This window comes from Fusarium mangiferae (genome assembly GCF_900044065.1).
Source record: "Fusarium mangiferae strain MRC7560 genome assembly, contig: FMAN_scaffold006, whole genome shotgun sequence".
Classification (NCBI taxonomy): domain Eukaryota; kingdom Fungi; phylum Ascomycota; class Sordariomycetes; order Hypocreales; family Nectriaceae; genus Fusarium; species Fusarium mangiferae.
The window spans coordinates 300,901-316,615 of record NW_024573926.1 but is presented as its reverse complement, the minus strand read 5'-3'; the positions used below and the strand labels follow the sequence as shown (position 1 = coordinate 316,615).

Sequence of the window (15,715 nt, the reverse complement as noted above, 5' to 3'; positions counted from 1 at the left end):
GCCCTCACAAAGAGATCCAACGTGAGACCTGATGACCATATCATCATATGCTTTAGGATAATATTATCTAAATTAAGACTTGATAAATAAAATATTAGGAAAGCGTGCTCTAAAATATAAAATAGTTCCTAAAATAGTTCTAAAGTATGTTATTTTTATTTATTTATATTGGTCACGCGAAGCAGATCAGATAAAAGCCCAGCTGAATCCAGTTTATCACTTCCTGTGGATTGATGAACTTATCAAGTAGGTAGGTACCTAATTGACAGAGAGTGTTCTTTCCTTCTTCATTGACACCAACGGTAACCGCAAGTTGGCGACCAAAGGTATTCCTTCCCTTAGGTAGGTTCTTCATTCTCAGCAACAACAACTACAAGTGACGACTTCTTTTCTCTTTTCTTCTTCAGCCATCATCATCATCATCATCATCATCATTATCATCGTCAACAAAACAACCGTAAGTCAACCAATCCTTCATTCGCCCTACCTCTTTTGTACGCTGCACTTCCATGTTCCCTCATCCGAGTTGCTACAGCCGTATGTCGCACCTCCCTTCTTGTCAGTGGCCGTCACTGCACACCAGATGGCCGGCCAAGCGCTCGCGATTTTTGGCACTTTCATCCCTTTATCCTTTATTGACTCTTGGCTTCCTAAAGACATCCCTCAAACCCTGTGCGAAGGCTGCAGTCCCAGCCACCAAGAAGAAGAGGTCTCGACTGTTCTGCTCATACTGCAAAAAGGCCAACCATACGGTTGACACATGCCGTCTTGTTCGTAAGTATTTATCCCATCTATGAGTTATGCAAGTTATGCATACTAACTAATCTTAGCTGGTACAATCACTATCCAGGGTGGTGGGGGGCAGATGGCCCCAACCGGATGCACGTTTCGCATCGTAAGTTTACTATCCATATATCTCGATTAAATAACTTACTAACTTAGGCATATAGGCAACTGGACGGGCCGAGAAAAAGGAAAAACAAGAAAAACAATAAGAAGAAGAAGGCCGATGAGAAGTTGGCAGATAGCGTCTCTAAGGAGGTTGAGGCAATACAAATCGGATAGGGGTGTCTAGGTCTTTCTACAATTCTACCAAAACCACTAAAACAAGATCCATCAAGGCTGTGAACCCTCCCCCTCCCTCCCTTACACTTGCGCAGCCAAGTAGGAAGATACATCAATTTCATTTTCCGTAGGTACAGAGTTGGACTTATATCTCTGCTCGCGTGACCAACACGAACGGACGAACGAACGAACGAAGATAATCTTAGGATCATTTTAGGAAATATGATCAAAACTTAGAAGGGGTTTCCTAATATTGGGTTTATTGAGTCTCAATTTAGATAATATCATCCTAAGTTTATGTTGATATGGTTATCAGGTTTCGTTTGGGTTTCTTGATGAGGGCGTCAATAGCTCTGGAGCTCCCCTGCATGGAGTGGATACTTCAGCCTTCAGCCGGGCGCGCAACATGCTCATTGGCCGACTCAGATTGGCATCCAGCCCCTCCCCCTGGCTTATCCGATCTGCCTCTAGTCTAGGTAGGAATATCCCCATTTCATCCCCAGCTTCAACTTCAACTTTGACTTGGACTTGATTTGAAGCAATACAAGTCAAGTTGAGTTATTCTTTTTGACCTCTTGCTCCCGGTTTTATTCTTCTTGAACAGGGCCAGTCGTTCGTTCCTTTGTCTTGTTTTTTTGTTGTCTTTCTCTTTACTTTTTACACAAATAAGCTGTCTTTGTTAAGGACAGATATAGACATGGCGCTCACTCGTAGGAGCGTTGTTTGCTCGGCTGTCTGCCTTGCACTTCTTGTCGGCCTTGCATACGCGGGCCATGATCACGAACATGTTGAGGCTGTGAAAAATGTCAATATTGACAACATGAGCCTCGAGGAGCTCGACACCAAACTCCAGGTACACCAGGTTTAACTCTCCCTCGAAACGTCCTGTGCTGACTCGATCCTCCAGACCTGCCCAATTGTCGAGCAACTCAATGCCGCAAAGCACGCACACCATGCTGCTGCCCCCTCGTCGATAACCTCGCGCCTCTTCGCCGTTCTCTTTCCTGGTTCACCCGCCGTAAACGCCCTCCTTGCGACCCTCTACATCTCTGGCCCGCCAAACTTCCTTCTCGCCCTCTGCCCGACCAACATTGATCCTGCTTCTCTTTCCGTCATGGTTGCTTTTGCTGTGGGTGGTCTTCTCGGGGACACTCTTTTCCACCTTCTCCCCGAGATTTTCGTTGGTGAGGACCATGATGAGGCTGTCAAGTTCGTACTTGTCGAGCCTAATCGTAACCTTGTGCTTGGATTGGGTATCTTGGTGGGCTTTATGACATTCGTCGCTATGGATAAGGGCCTACGAATTGCTACGGGTGGAGCTGGTCATGATCACTCCCACGGACATGGTGATGCGCACACTCATTCTCACGGTGAGGATAAGGCAGTTTCTTCCGGCGTTGATGCTACGGATAGTCTTGTCAAATCTCGCAAGAAGGGTAATGAGGACAAGGGTGCTGTTGTCGCCAATGCTGTTGAGAAGCCTGAGAAGGAAGTCAACCCCAGCGTCAAGCTGGGCGGCTACTTGAACCTTATGTATGTTGCTTTCACGGCTTTGATCTTTTGAAACTGTACTAACACTTACAGTGCCGACTTTACACACAACATCACCGACGGCTTGGCCATGTCTGCCAGTTTCTATGCCTCTCCTACCATCGGAGCTACCACTACCGTAGCAGTCTTCTTCCACGAGATCCCACACGAGGTTGGCGATTTCGCTCTTCTCATCCAGTCCGGCTTTTCTAAGCGAGCTGCTATGGGCTCGCAATTTATCACTGCCTTGGGTGCTCTCCTCGGTACGCTCATTGGTATTGCTATTCAGGAGTTCGGTAGCCCTAGCAGCGACGTCCCCATGGGCCGTAACGAGGGTATCTGGGGAACTAGCCTGGTAAGTTATACAAACACTCACACCCCGGAATAATTTGCTGATTTGTTGTAGACATGGGGTGATATGCTTCTTCCCTTCACTGCCGGTACATTCCTCTACGTTGGAACCGTTGCCGTCATCCCTGAGCTTCTTGAGACTGGTCCTAACAAGGCTAAGGAGCTTAAGAATATGCTTGTTCAGTTCTCTGCCGTGGCTATTGGCGCTGGCATTATGTTGTATATTTCGTGGCATGACTAGAGTATATGTGAGTGGATGTATGTGATGAGAGCGGTGTATTAGATGAGGCGGGTATAGATATGAGTTTGAGATATCATGGGTTTGTCATGCATCGTTTTGATAAATGTCTTTCTCACTCGGAATGAGTGTGCCTGAGAATAGTCCAAGCTGATTTGATCTCCTCCTGGTGGTTTGAGAGTCCGGGAAATCAATTTTTTATGATAAATCTATACAGTCGAGGCTTGAGTCCAGGTCTAGGAACTTCAAAGCCTATAACAAGAAAATTATGGCCTCACATCTTATGTTCTGTGTGATACCTGCATCTTAACGATAAATCTAAGGCAAATTTTGGTTCTTGTTCCTTTGTCATAAATCAAGTCCGCTGACTTCATACTGTTCGGAGATATTCTTCAGCGAATTTTCACCTCAGGGTATGTCTCACAAAAGATTGAAATTCAGGATAAACAAGGAGGTTCTTCTCTAGGCTGCTCTTTTCAATCATTATTCCGTTCACTCCCTGAGATCTCTTAAATTCTACTAGTTGGCTTGTCGGTGCCGATAATACTGGGCAATTCGCTTTACATTGCTAATTGGAAGGGTCTGCTTAGCACGCGTATCGGTGCTCCATTTCCACCCAAAAGTGTCAAATATTAAATGTTTATCTACATGTCAATGGCAATCGTATGTGTATTGACGACTCTGTATCAGCAATTGCAACTGGTCTAGTAGTAGAACAGCACTGTGATATTACTGCAGGAGTATTGTTGGTTGGTGCTCTGAATAGGCTCGAGAGAATGCTCCTGTTTAGTGTAGTAATAGCTCTTTATTCTTTGGAATCATTGCTAATGAAGATAAATGGCTGAGACTCAACAGTGACCATCACGAACAGTTCCCTTGATTATCGAATATTCTCGCAGTATCCCGTAATATGCGGTGAGTGGGTTAATGTTGAAGAAATCCTTGTTTCCTTTCTACCATGTGCCGCCACTGAAACATGAACTGGTGAGAACCTCACCAAGCGGACCAGATCAAAGACAACCCCACAAGCTCTCAATCTATCACTGAAAAGAATCACTAATGGACATCGATAACTGAGCCGCAATTTCACTAAGCACCACCGCTGATTAATGTTATCAGATCAACGAAATAAGCCTTTTGCTCGGCAACCGGACACCCACCATCAGATCTTCTACAAGCCAATGATACGGCAGAGCACAAGCCCCGGGATGGTCCTTGGACCCCTAAAACGGTACTTGTCGAGCAAAAAGCCCAGGGCTAGGGCATCTACATGCACGGCGGCTATATCCATAGTAGGTGGACCGCGGGTGAGCGACGCATCACCAGATGGAATGAGTTAGAGCCTCATTAGTGCGGACGACATGGGGCTGTTTGTTGTGAATGTGTTTCCGGTATCCGGAAAGTGGAAAGATCAGGGGGGTCTACGGGTTGATGGAATGAGCATAAGAGTCAGAGATGGAGAATGGAAAAGAAACCATTTGCCATATAATATCACCATATGGAGCAGTGGCAGTGGAGTGTAAGGTGCTTCCTCGGTATATATGATGCAGGACAAGAAACCATCTACGTCTGAGCTTGCGTGTGCCTCCACGAGTGGCTCACAATCTCTTGCCCTGAGCGCGGCAATGTCAAGTCGCGATAGAAACGTGGAGAGTGGATCGCGATCAAGGTGAAGCCACTCATACCGAGAGTGACCTGTGCTGAATGAGTTGGCTCTTGGCTTCCTAATTAACACAAGCCCAGGTGGGTTTAACGGTGGGTCAAAGGAAGAAGAGAATTTTTCAGGTCTGCTGAGCTTGAGTGCAATATCGCTAGGTGTAGCTATCGTGAAGAGAGAAGAAAGTGTCAATATCGGAATTGAGACCGGTTGAGTGAAAGGTGGATATTCAAGACGAAGAGGCTGGAGGGGAATGATGAAAAAAAAAGGGGAGATAGGTGTGAGTCGAGTCAAGGTTTGACTCACCGACTCCAAGATGGGGGCGAAAAAGGCAACCAGGAGAAGGAAAAGGGTTGAAACGAGGGTTGAAAACACACAAATGGTGTATGGCGATAGCTGTGGGAACAGAAGTTGAAGTTGGTTCAACTATCGTGAGGTTGAATCTTGGTGTTTTGGCGTCTCAACGACGATCACCACCTTCAGATCAACAAGACAGTTTGTGCCTGGCCGAAAGGAGAAGGCATGCAAGGGCCGTTAGCCAACCAACTGACACGAAGCCAGCTCGGAGACGGTGAGAAGATCGCTTCGGAGACTAGCACCATCTCCAGTTTCTGTTAGCTACAGTAGCTTCAAAATTCTGCATGAGGATGGGCTGTTCCACTTCTGCAGAGCGGCCTGAGCTTCCCCGTGTTATCTCGAAATTTGCTTCTCCCCGCATCTGGGCTTGAATGCTCTGTTCGTGATCTTCTGCCGGTAGCTCAAGAGCCCATATTTACTACGACTGTGATTGTGGTGGTAGGATTCTGTTGCGTAAAAGAACAAAGTGGGACGTGGAACGTTCCCCAGAGTAAAGATGCACGTCTAGTTGTGAGATTTCCTAACTGATACTCGTGAGTTGTGGACATCTGACGATATCGGACCCTGACATGGCGAAACGAGAATTTCTATCCAGCCACGCTTCCTAAATAAGAACACGTTGTTTGCTGTTACGGTGCGGGATGCCCTTCGAAAATCGGCCATTGGCGGCGGCATCGTGCGGCATCGTGATGGCGTGGATGGTCTCAACTCATGGTGGGAGGGGCAATTGGAGAAAAAAATAGCCGCCAGCGAAGGAGAAAGGGATAATACATAATAAGGGAGGGAGGGTCAAGACTGGGGGGTGTAACGGAGTGGTGAAAACAGTGAGTAACAATAACACATAACACCATGAGGGGAAAGGAAATGAAAATGAAAATGAAGCCCACGATGCAAAACGAGACGCTGCCACGCAACCCTTCGAATCGTGAACTCGGGGTCCTTTCGCCAACGTTGACTCGTGGGGGGCTTCACTAAAAGGTAGCTATCCCCAGGCGAAGCGCCCCCCCTCTCCAAAGCTTATACAGCCCGTCTCGCCCTGACAGGGATATCATTGAGGAGAAAAGGGCTAACGACATCTGCGTGTCGACCAAGACAGAGTCAGACTCAGTAGTGAATGGAGTCAAACTTAGGAATCGCGGGCGAGCTAGACCAAAACTCCAGGTTCGAGAACCGGGCACAGACGTCGAAACGGTTAGGTTAAGACTTTGACCCCAACATTTGCCATCGCCAGGCCTTATTGATTCTGATGCGCCAGGTCGAAACAGGAATTCCTCATGTAATGGGAATTGTAGTATGCGACTCTTCCCCCCCTCTTGGGCTTTGTTAGACTCTAGAACATCTCACGATGTTCGCCTACGTTTCCGTGGTGTAGCCTGCCCTGTATTAGGCACGGAAAGGCGGCAGCTGAAGCAAGCTCTCATTTTCTGACCGCCGGTTTACGGCATGAGGGAGAGGGAAAAAAAGGCCATCCGCCGGTTGTCCGGAGAGGTGCGATGAAGATGGAGAGAGAGGATGAGATGTATCAGGGTTTCTCGTATATTTCCATCCAGATACACCTTTGTTTTTTCGGTTAACACCAGCCCGTAGAGGTTCATATTTCACTCTCAGCGAGATTTTCGGTGCATCAACATTGCAAAGGCGAAAACGTGGGGAATCATGAAGTCATTGCAACTCCAGTTTCTTCGCCAGTTTGTGCGAGTTCAGCGTCATCATCAAGAGCCTAATCCAAGGCATCAGGAATTTGGGCCGCGCAAGTGACGTCCCAGATCTCGATATCTGTATCTTGTTCCCATTTTTGTAGGGTGAAAGGAATAGTAGCTCCGGCCTGGAAATGGCTTGAGCTGTGATGGTGTGAGGAGCTGGGCGAGGGTCAAGGTGAGGCTCTTGGAAGACGGGCCGGCTCACACCAGAAATTGCTAGAACCATGCAATGAGTGCATGGAAAGCATGGAACAAATGGAAACATGGCTGGCTGGGCTGGAGGTGGTGCCTTGCAGCCTGTCAATCATAGCTACCTACCTCCTTATGTATGCATTGTGCTATGTGTTGCTATTATTATGCAATGCTTAACTCTCGTAACCCGATGACGCCGGCCGTGAACCTCCGATTAACTCTCTCCCTGTGTGGCCACCATGATGACTCTTTGTTCGGAGCATCCCGAACGACACTTCCAATGTTTACTTCGAAGGATCCCCTACTGAGACGCTGAACTACAAGAGACAGTTTAATTGAATTGAACATTTGATTTGGTAATTTGGTGATCAACGGATTCTCATCCGCGCCAAGAAACTGTAGCGTCCTACCTTAACCCAAAGTTAATCAAGCCAAGCAGCTTCAAGGCCTGAAGCCGACTATCGGATGTTTTATTATTAGCCTCTCCTCTGAGCTGGGCTGTTGGAGATGGTCACAGTCGCACCGGGCCCAGCTGCAAACGCACGCACAGTCAGGAACGGGATCTGTTGGAGACGTCGGGAATGAACACGACAAGGCAAACAAGGACCCCTTCGGCACTGAAGAGCCTGTAACCACTTCTCCACCATCGGCGCTAGTCATGCACGATTTGTCGAACCCCGGTCGGATGGCTCACAAAGCTCGGAAGCCTTTTTCTCATAACCCCCACTTCATATTTTTTTTTTCTTCAGAGCGAGTCGCCCGTGTAAGTGAGAGACTCAGTTAAGGTACCGGTACCGCGATGGAGCTCATCGTGGATATCTTTGAGGTAAGAAGAGAGGGTCTGCTGTTTGATCCAGCTCTTCAACCACGCTCTGGGTGTGTTTCGTGAAGAGTACGGAGTAACAGTGGTAAGACTTCCGAGGAGGTCGGATCTGGAAAGGGAAACCTCGTAGCAAAGACTGCAGTCAAGCAATATCGTGTGCAGATGTGTTCAATACTGAAAGATGCAAATATGTAAACGGTGTTGTCTTGTCTATGATCAACAACCCGTGCTCCCTCCCATCTTGACTTACTCCAAATCTGAAGCCCTTGTTGATGGCTTCTCCAACTCATCACCCCTCTAAAGTTGATTTATTTTAGAAGCAAAAAAGACTTTTCTCCAACCTTTCCAGATCACCTTTATGGCTAAAATAGTGGCTGATGATGTGCTTTTGGCTGCCATCCAACTCACATTCCGTCCGGCTTTCAAACTTTGGTGGTTGTCGATATGTCAGCCAGGCATTTTGGATCACATCAGAAAGCCTACGCCTTGCGTCGACAGAGTGATATTAAAGCCCGTCGTCGTCACCATTTTGCACCCCCAGGAAATGTATAATACCTAGTCACAACGCAGTAAACGAGCTGTCCTTCCCATCCATCAACAAATTACCCTCTCAAGTCTCGACCACGACCTAGCAACTATTGCAGACTCGCGAGACCCAGCAACAAGAGCACGCGCTCCCTGGGCCCCACCAACTTACAGCGCGCACGCCCCTAGCAATCAACCCCCCTCCCCCCTGGAAGCACCTCAGCATCCTAGACAGGGCAAGCTCGAGCACGAACCAAAGTAACGGGTACGGTACCGCCGCATTTCTGTTTTTATATAGAATACTATATATATGACTCTGGCCTTGCCCTCCCATCACATCGTCAAATCCCTTATCAGTATCAGCATTAGTATCATTCTGCTCTTTTGCAATCGTCACAATGTCCAGCTCTGTATCGGACAACGGACCTCGGTCTACTAGACCCCGTCCTGCCAAATCCGGCATCGACATCAAGCTCGACCAGCACTGGAGCTCCAAGTCGTATACTTCTGGCTCCAAGGTTACAGGAAGCGTCATCATCAACACCCAGCGCGATGTTGCTTATGATGGCTTCGAGATCTTCTTCACTGGCACTGCCTACACCCGTGTTGACTTTGTCAGCCAATATTCCAGCGCCAACTACGCTTCTCGTCCTTTCATGAAGCTCCGCATGCCTCTCAGCCCAGCAGACTTCCCCAGCAATCGTGTCTTCGAGGCTGGCCGCACATATACAATCCCCTTCCACTTTGTTGTTCCCCACCAGCTTACCCTCAGCGCATGCAACCACCCCGTGGAGCATGAGGGTATCAGGGACCACCACCTCCAGCTCCCCCCAACCATGGGTTTCTGGGAGCGCAACGACCAGTCTCCTGACATGGCTCACATCGAATATGGCATCCGCGCCGTGGCTACCAAGAACAGTGAGGAGGAGGGCCGAACTTTGCCCCTTGATAGCTTTCACATGGTCAAGGTTCTCCCTGCCATGCCCGAGGACGCCCCTCTTGATATCTGCTCCAAGGACGAGCGCTATTGTCTCTCCAAGACAAAGCCCATCCGCAAGAACCTCTTCTCTGCCAAGCAGGGTGAGCTCACCACTACGGCTTCTCAGCCCAGTGCCATTATGCTCTCTGGAAACTTCCTCAACGCCAGCGGTACCAACTTGAAGGTCAACTTCGAGTTCAGCTCTACCTCCAAGGATGTTACTCCTCCCAAGGTCAACTCTGTTAGCGCTAAGCTCCACGCAACCACTTTCTTCAGCAGCGCTCCCATGACACAGCTCCCTAACCTGGGTTCTCGCGTCAAGCACCAGGGCACCCCATCGCTCACTTACTCCACCACTACACCTGTCCCCATGCGACCTGATACCCAGCTCACGTGGGAAGATGAGGCTCCTGCTTCTCGACGGGACTCTGGCTATGACAGTGCTTTCTGGAACGAGGGAGAGACATCTGAGTCTGATGATACCCAGCGCAACAGAAAGGCCAGCAAGTACAACGTCCGCCGCTACGCCACTCTCGATGTTCCTTTCAACCTGCCCACTTCCAACAGCAAGCTCTTCCTCCCTACGTTCTACTCGTGCCTCAGCGCCCGCGCTTATATCCTCCACCTTACCCTATCTGTTGGTTCCATGAACACCAACATCAACCTCAGCATCCCCATCCAGGTGGCTGTTGAGAACACCTACGACCACATCGACGATGACGAGCTTCCTTCTTTTGACGCTGCCATCGCCGAGGCTGAAGAAGCCGATGTCGACCTTCACCTGCAGCCCCGACTCATGCAGGTTCCCGATGCTCGATTCCAGGGCAACAGCGTGCTTCCTGGCTACGAAGACATGCGAATGCGAGCCCAAGTGGCAGTTGCCTAGGTGGCAGCAACTTTTACAAGCAAAACAACTTAATGGATATTAATGGAGGAGGATCTGTTCCAAAAAGTTCTTATGATACCACGTTTCCAGAAAAGAAGGGGGAGAAGGGGAAACTTTTATGACCTTTGTTTATTGCATTACTCAGCGAGGAGTTTTCGAGATGATCTTTTTCAAAAACGATTCGATTTTCTGTCAAGAATGGTTCTTGGCATTTTTTTTTTTTGGAGTTAAGGGGACGTTGCATATACATACAAGCATTATACAGGGGATGCATCATTGGGGTTACATAAAATGGGAATCGGACACCGCATTCCGAAGCGAGTTTTACTATGTTAGAGACGTGGAACCACCACATGATCCTTTTTGTTATAGAAGAATATGATAATCTTCCAACATTTCTTGTTTTCCTGATGTGATCTGCTGTTCTGCGCGTATTTCTCTAGGTGTATAAAAACGGCATTTTCTTACGTATTAATAATGTCAGACAAGACCACAGTCGACTCATCCAGAGGGGCCTCAAAAAGGAAGGTTTCGGAAATGCCGTCGGACGATGAACCACGTGAATGAATTTGGCCGAAACCGCAGTGGCTACAGTGGCTACGGTGCTACACACGTACCACCAGCAGCTGTGGAATCATTAATCGCGTTACATCCGAGAATGTTTTGCTTTCCCATGTTATTGCCGTAGCAATCTCATGATCTTCCACTTTGCAGTATACAGACATGGGCTCGAACTTGATTGGCCAGGGCCGTGGCACAAGGCGGGATCTTGTATACGGGATGGAGCGGAGCCTCTTCATTGGTGGATTCTGGGGGCTGCTTGAAGATCGTGCAGCTTGATAGGGATTTGCTGGAAAATCTGGGATAGAGATGGCCATCTGTCCTGGTTCCCGAGCCAATGAAGATTGTTCAATGCCCGTTGTCGATTGATAAATGATATAGTGAGAAGTGCTTGCACGTATGACATGGTGCTTAACCTGGTTCATCCTTGGCAATCCCTGCACCACCAAAGATCACTTAATCCGTGGAATATCTTTGTTGGTTGGGGGAAAATGCAATTTGGGAATGGCCTCAGTGGAATTGCACTGTTATGTCTCCTTGATGCTACGTCCTTAGTATGGGGAACCATTGTCTCAGATCCACACATCTACTAAGGACTGTGGTTGTCCTCCTTCACCAACGGACATTGCCCCATTCACTCGAATTACAACAAAGACGTGTAATAAATGGCTTGGATCTCGAAATGCCTACAAGCACCTAATCACCCAATAGCACCTCGTCTCTCGCGAAATCGCCCTGTCTACACAGTGGCTTAGATTTCACGTACCGCCACTAAAGAGCAAACAACGGTGCTACAGGTTTCAGCGCGAAGAGCGAGGATATTGTTCCAGGAGCCAGCGTAGTACTGCCGATCATATAAGCTTCAGCCTCGAAAGCGGTGTCGAAAGGACAATACGTGACAAGTTTAAGGGGACAAAGACACCCAAGAAACGTGATTTAGGGCTTATGCGGTTTGCAGCCAGGCCTTGTGGACTTTGCCGTTCTAATTTTGATGTGTAGCAGGTTGAGTGCGACCTTGAAGTCGAGTCTACTGTAAGCATGGTCACTGCTTGGAGGCTTGATATTGTTCAGCAGTTTGGTGGCGTTGCCAAGCCAAGACCGTTGCATTGGGAACTAAGTTAGACTTCGATGAAGAGGAACAAGAGTTTCTTGCTGACTCTGTCAATACTCACTATGCAAATAGACGTTGCAGAGTTTAGGCATATTGCCTTGAATTGCTTTCTAATTGAGTAATGGTTCCAACAGAAATCATATCAGCAACATCGAACTGAACAATAATATCAGGAAAGAAATTAATATAGATCCCGCCGTCAACCGTCAAAGTATCTATAGCGTGCATTGGCCCCTCCTATCTCGTCGAATCCAGGGCGTCAACTAAATGAACAATACTAAGACCAAGATCTAGTTCCGAGCCATGTTTGCTCTCTAAAGGACAAGAACCTCAGCCTTGTAGAACGGAATTCGAAGATCAGCATCAGCTAATCAACGAATAGGCTCTAGTCCAGAGAACTGCATGAGTGGAACAATACAAAACCTGGGATATCATGATGTCCCAGAAATATGGACAATACCAAGGCTAGTAAGGAGAGCGACGAGACCTCGGCACAGGGGCTTCACTTTTCATGAGGAGGTCCGATAATTGAGACTGTAGAGAGGGTACATAGCCCTCTTTAAGTCAAGTAAGACGAACAGATATAAGTACGATGGTCGTTTGCTGTTGAAGAAGGAGTCAAGTATCAAGTCTCATTCGCTTCAACTTGTTCAACTTGTTCACTGCCCATCTTCTCCTATATTCTTTCTCTTCGATACAAATCTCATCATGGAAGCTCGGGAATTCCGTGAGGCTGCCAAAGCGGCAATCGATGAGAGTAAGTCCTTATATCGTAATCATAATAGCCATTATGGCTCCCCCCGAGCCACAATGAACCCCGATTGAGCTTCCCCTTTTTCACTTTGCCCGTACAAAGCCTTCCTATTCACAAAGCCTCCTTGAAAGTTCGAACTCATACTAAAGCTCCCAGTGACCGACTACACCGAAAATGTCGCCGATTACCGCGTCGTCTCGAATGTCAAACCAGGCTACTTACGCCCTCTGCTACCATCCTCTCCGCCAACAGACCCCGAACCATGGTCCGCCATCCACCAAGACATCGAGTCCAAGATCCTCCCGGGCATTACTCACTGGAGTAGTCCTCGCTTTATGGCATTCTTCCCCTGTGCGAGCAGCTATCCAGCCGCTCTGGCAGAGATATATTCCAATGCCTTCAACGGGGCACACTTCAACTGGATCTGTAGTCCTGCTGTTACAGAGCTCGAGACTATAGTTATGGACTGGCTGGCCCAGGCGTTGGGCTTGCCTGAGTGTTTTCTCAGTGGAGGGTCGACACATGGTGGCGGCGTAATTCATGGGAGCATCAGTGAGAGTCTTATTGTCAACATGGCTGCTGCGAGAGATAAGTATCTCGCTTCTGTGACAGCCCATCTCCCTCCCGGCAGTGAAGAGAAGGAAGAAGCACTTTGGAATCTTCGAAGCAGACTGGTGGCCCTTGCAAGCTCTGGCACACACTCGAGCACTAAGAAGGTTGCTCAAGTTCTTGGTGTTCGCTTTGCTACCATCCCAGTGTCCGAGGCTGATGGCTTCTCTCTCCGAGGCGAGGCCCTCGCTGCCACTATTGAGAGTCTTCGAGCCCGTGGTCTTGAACCATTCTTCCTCACTGCCACCCTTGGCACCACCGATGTCTGCGCTGTGGATGATTTCGAGGGTATTGCTCAGGCCCTCAAGCCAACCTTTGATACGCCACGGGACATCTGGGTTCACATCGATGCTGCGTATGCTGGTGCAGCGCTTGTTCTGGAAGAATATCAACACTTGGCCAAGGCCTTTTCGTCATTCCACTCAATTAGCTTCAGCCCTCATAAGTGGTTTCTCACCACATTCGACTGTACAGCCGTCTGGGTTCGTCATCGTTCTTGGCTTATACAGGCTCTGAGTATCAAGCCTCCTTATCTGCGAAATCAATACAGCGACGACGAGTTAGTCACCGACTATCGCGACTGGCAGATTCCTCTAGGGCGGCGGTTTCGCTCCTTGAAACTGTGGTTCGTCATGCGAAGTTATGGTATCAGTGGCCTTCAGAAGCATATCCGCAATGGCGTCGACTTGGCAGAGAGTCTCGAAGACAAGATAGACTCCCGTCGGGACATCTTCTCTATTTTCACGCCAGCTCGGTTCGGTCTTATTACAATCCGCATCAATGGCGAGTCAGAGCAGCAGATTAATGACCGCACTGAGGCAGTATACGAGGCCATTAACGCTGCGGGAGAGTTCTACCTCACCGCCACCGTTGTGAATGACAAGTTTGCCATTCGTGTATGTACGAGTGTAACAAAGGTGGAGGAACAACACGTCCAGCGAATGTTTGATGTCTTAGTGCAGGCAGCTGAAAATGAGATTGCTAAAGGGCATAAGTGGTTAGAATGTAACTTATAACTGAATGTTCCATACAATTAAGAACGAGGAATACTATGAGTTTATGTGTTGGTGCTGGATATGTAGAGATAGTCAAGAAATTCCTCCGATTTTAAGAATACTCTGATAGTAATCAAGATAAGTCTGTTGAAGCCCTCGATGTTATCAAGGGCCTTCGGAACTAGACCTCTGGTGCTTCTCACAATTCAGCCAGAAAACCAAAGTGCCACTTGAAGAAAAGAGAAACGACTATTGTTATGGCTCTTGACCTTGAAGTAACCGTTTTAAGAATGTTACAATGACATCCAAATGCAACCTTTATGCCTCCTATGCTCGTCTCCTCAAACCCCCCATTTCATAATCGTGTGCTCATTATCATAACTATTCACCCTCCTTTACCGACTATAGCCCCGACCATTCCGATAGTCATAATCATCATAGTCGTCATCTGGAAACCGACTACTCGATCGGTACCTTCGCCTTCCCCTCTCACTATCGCGACTTCGACTTCCCCTTCGATCATCACAGTGCTCGTGCTTCTTCTTGTAGCTATCAAAATCGTGGCTGAGCCATGTAAAGGCGCCAAGGAGGGCGAGGACAATGCCCGGTGTCCAGTCGAAGCCGGATTCGCTCTGTTTGACAGGAGGGCCGCGGCGGGGTGGAGGCTGGCGACGGGATTGTCGATGGCTCCGGGGAGGCTCTGAATATGTGTCTCTTCTTCCCATAGTTGTGGTGATTATATGTGGTGTAGCAAGTTGATTGTTGTGTGATATTGTGGTGGCTTGCTTGATGATAAAACCAAGGATGGGGTAGAACTTGAGCCCTACTCAAATGGTCGGCAAGATGCTCTCAGAGTAAGTTCCAGACATATGTCGTATGTGTCTCTCCCTAGTGACTATCAAGGGAGTTGAAGTGGTCCGTCGTATTGCGTTTGTAAAGTATCAGGATGCCATCCACGTAAACTCAAGATATACGAAAAAGCGCAGATTGCACGGTTATAAACTTCAAGCCCCCATGGAATCTAGAGACCCTTACCCAACCGTTAGAGACCTCCTCCGCCACTACTGCCGGCCTGCATCTCCGGGGCCACTTAAGCATTAAGGATCGAATGTCATTGCTTAATTCTCAAGTCAAGCTTAACTTTGACAAGGATCATAGTCGGGGGTGACGTGCCCCTGGGGTTGGCATTTTGACGTGCCAGGGCCCAATTGAAGGACCTGGCCCGAAATGATGTCACCAATATCGTCATTTCTCCTCACTTTCAGCACCCACAAAGCAATTTCTCATCGGGAGAATGCATCTTCACGTAATATTGCAGTACCAAGGCCCCATCAGATGATTCAATAGTAGCATAAATAATTGTCTAGATCGAGCTCCGTAGT

General features: G+C 48.2%; 5 protein-coding genes across 5 annotated transcripts; 4 read left to right on the top strand and 1 right to left on the bottom strand.

Moving 5' to 3' along the window:
* Positions 1 to 509: 509 nt before the first annotated feature.
* Positions 510 to 995, top strand: FMAN_02855 (uncharacterized protein; the record flags this gene model as incomplete). The annotated part of the gene is made up of 3 exons (XM_041831599.1): positions 510 to 774; positions 831 to 895; positions 951 to 995. The coding sequence occupies 3 exons, from the start codon at positions 510 to 512 to the stop codon at positions 993 to 995; spliced, it is 375 nt and encodes a 124-aa protein (XP_041682146.1).
* A 767-nt stretch (positions 996 to 1,762) lies between these two features.
* On the top strand, positions 1,763 to 3,187 carry FMAN_02854 (uncharacterized protein; the record flags this gene model as incomplete). The annotated part of the gene is made up of 4 exons (XM_041831598.1): positions 1,763 to 1,918; positions 1,973 to 2,598; positions 2,650 to 2,950; positions 3,002 to 3,187. 4 exons carry the CDS (start codon positions 1,763 to 1,765, stop codon positions 3,185 to 3,187), a joined length of 1,269 nt encoding a protein of 422 aa, XP_041682145.1.
* A 5,649-nt stretch (positions 3,188 to 8,836) lies between these two features.
* On the top strand, positions 8,837 to 10,303 carry FMAN_02853 (uncharacterized protein; the record flags this gene model as incomplete). The annotated part of the gene is made up of 1 exon (XM_041831596.1): positions 8,837 to 10,303. One exon carries the CDS (start codon positions 8,837 to 8,839, stop codon positions 10,301 to 10,303), a length of 1,467 nt encoding a protein of 488 aa, XP_041682144.1.
* Positions 10,304 to 12,683: 2,380 nt separating this feature from the next.
* On the top strand, positions 12,684 to 14,354 carry FMAN_02852 (uncharacterized protein; the record flags this gene model as incomplete). The annotated part of the gene is made up of 2 exons (XM_041831595.1): positions 12,684 to 12,732; positions 12,886 to 14,354. The coding sequence occupies 2 exons, from the start codon at positions 12,684 to 12,686 to the stop codon at positions 14,352 to 14,354; spliced, it is 1,518 nt and encodes a 505-aa protein (XP_041682143.1).
* A 374-nt stretch (positions 14,355 to 14,728) lies between these two features.
* Positions 14,729 to 15,058, bottom strand: FMAN_02851 (uncharacterized protein; the record flags this gene model as incomplete). The annotated part of the gene is made up of 1 exon (XM_041831594.1): positions 14,729 to 15,058. The coding sequence occupies one exon, from the start codon at positions 15,056 to 15,058 to the stop codon at positions 14,729 to 14,731; it is 330 nt and encodes a 109-aa protein (XP_041682142.1).
* Between the last annotated feature and the right edge of the window lie 657 nt (positions 15,059 to 15,715).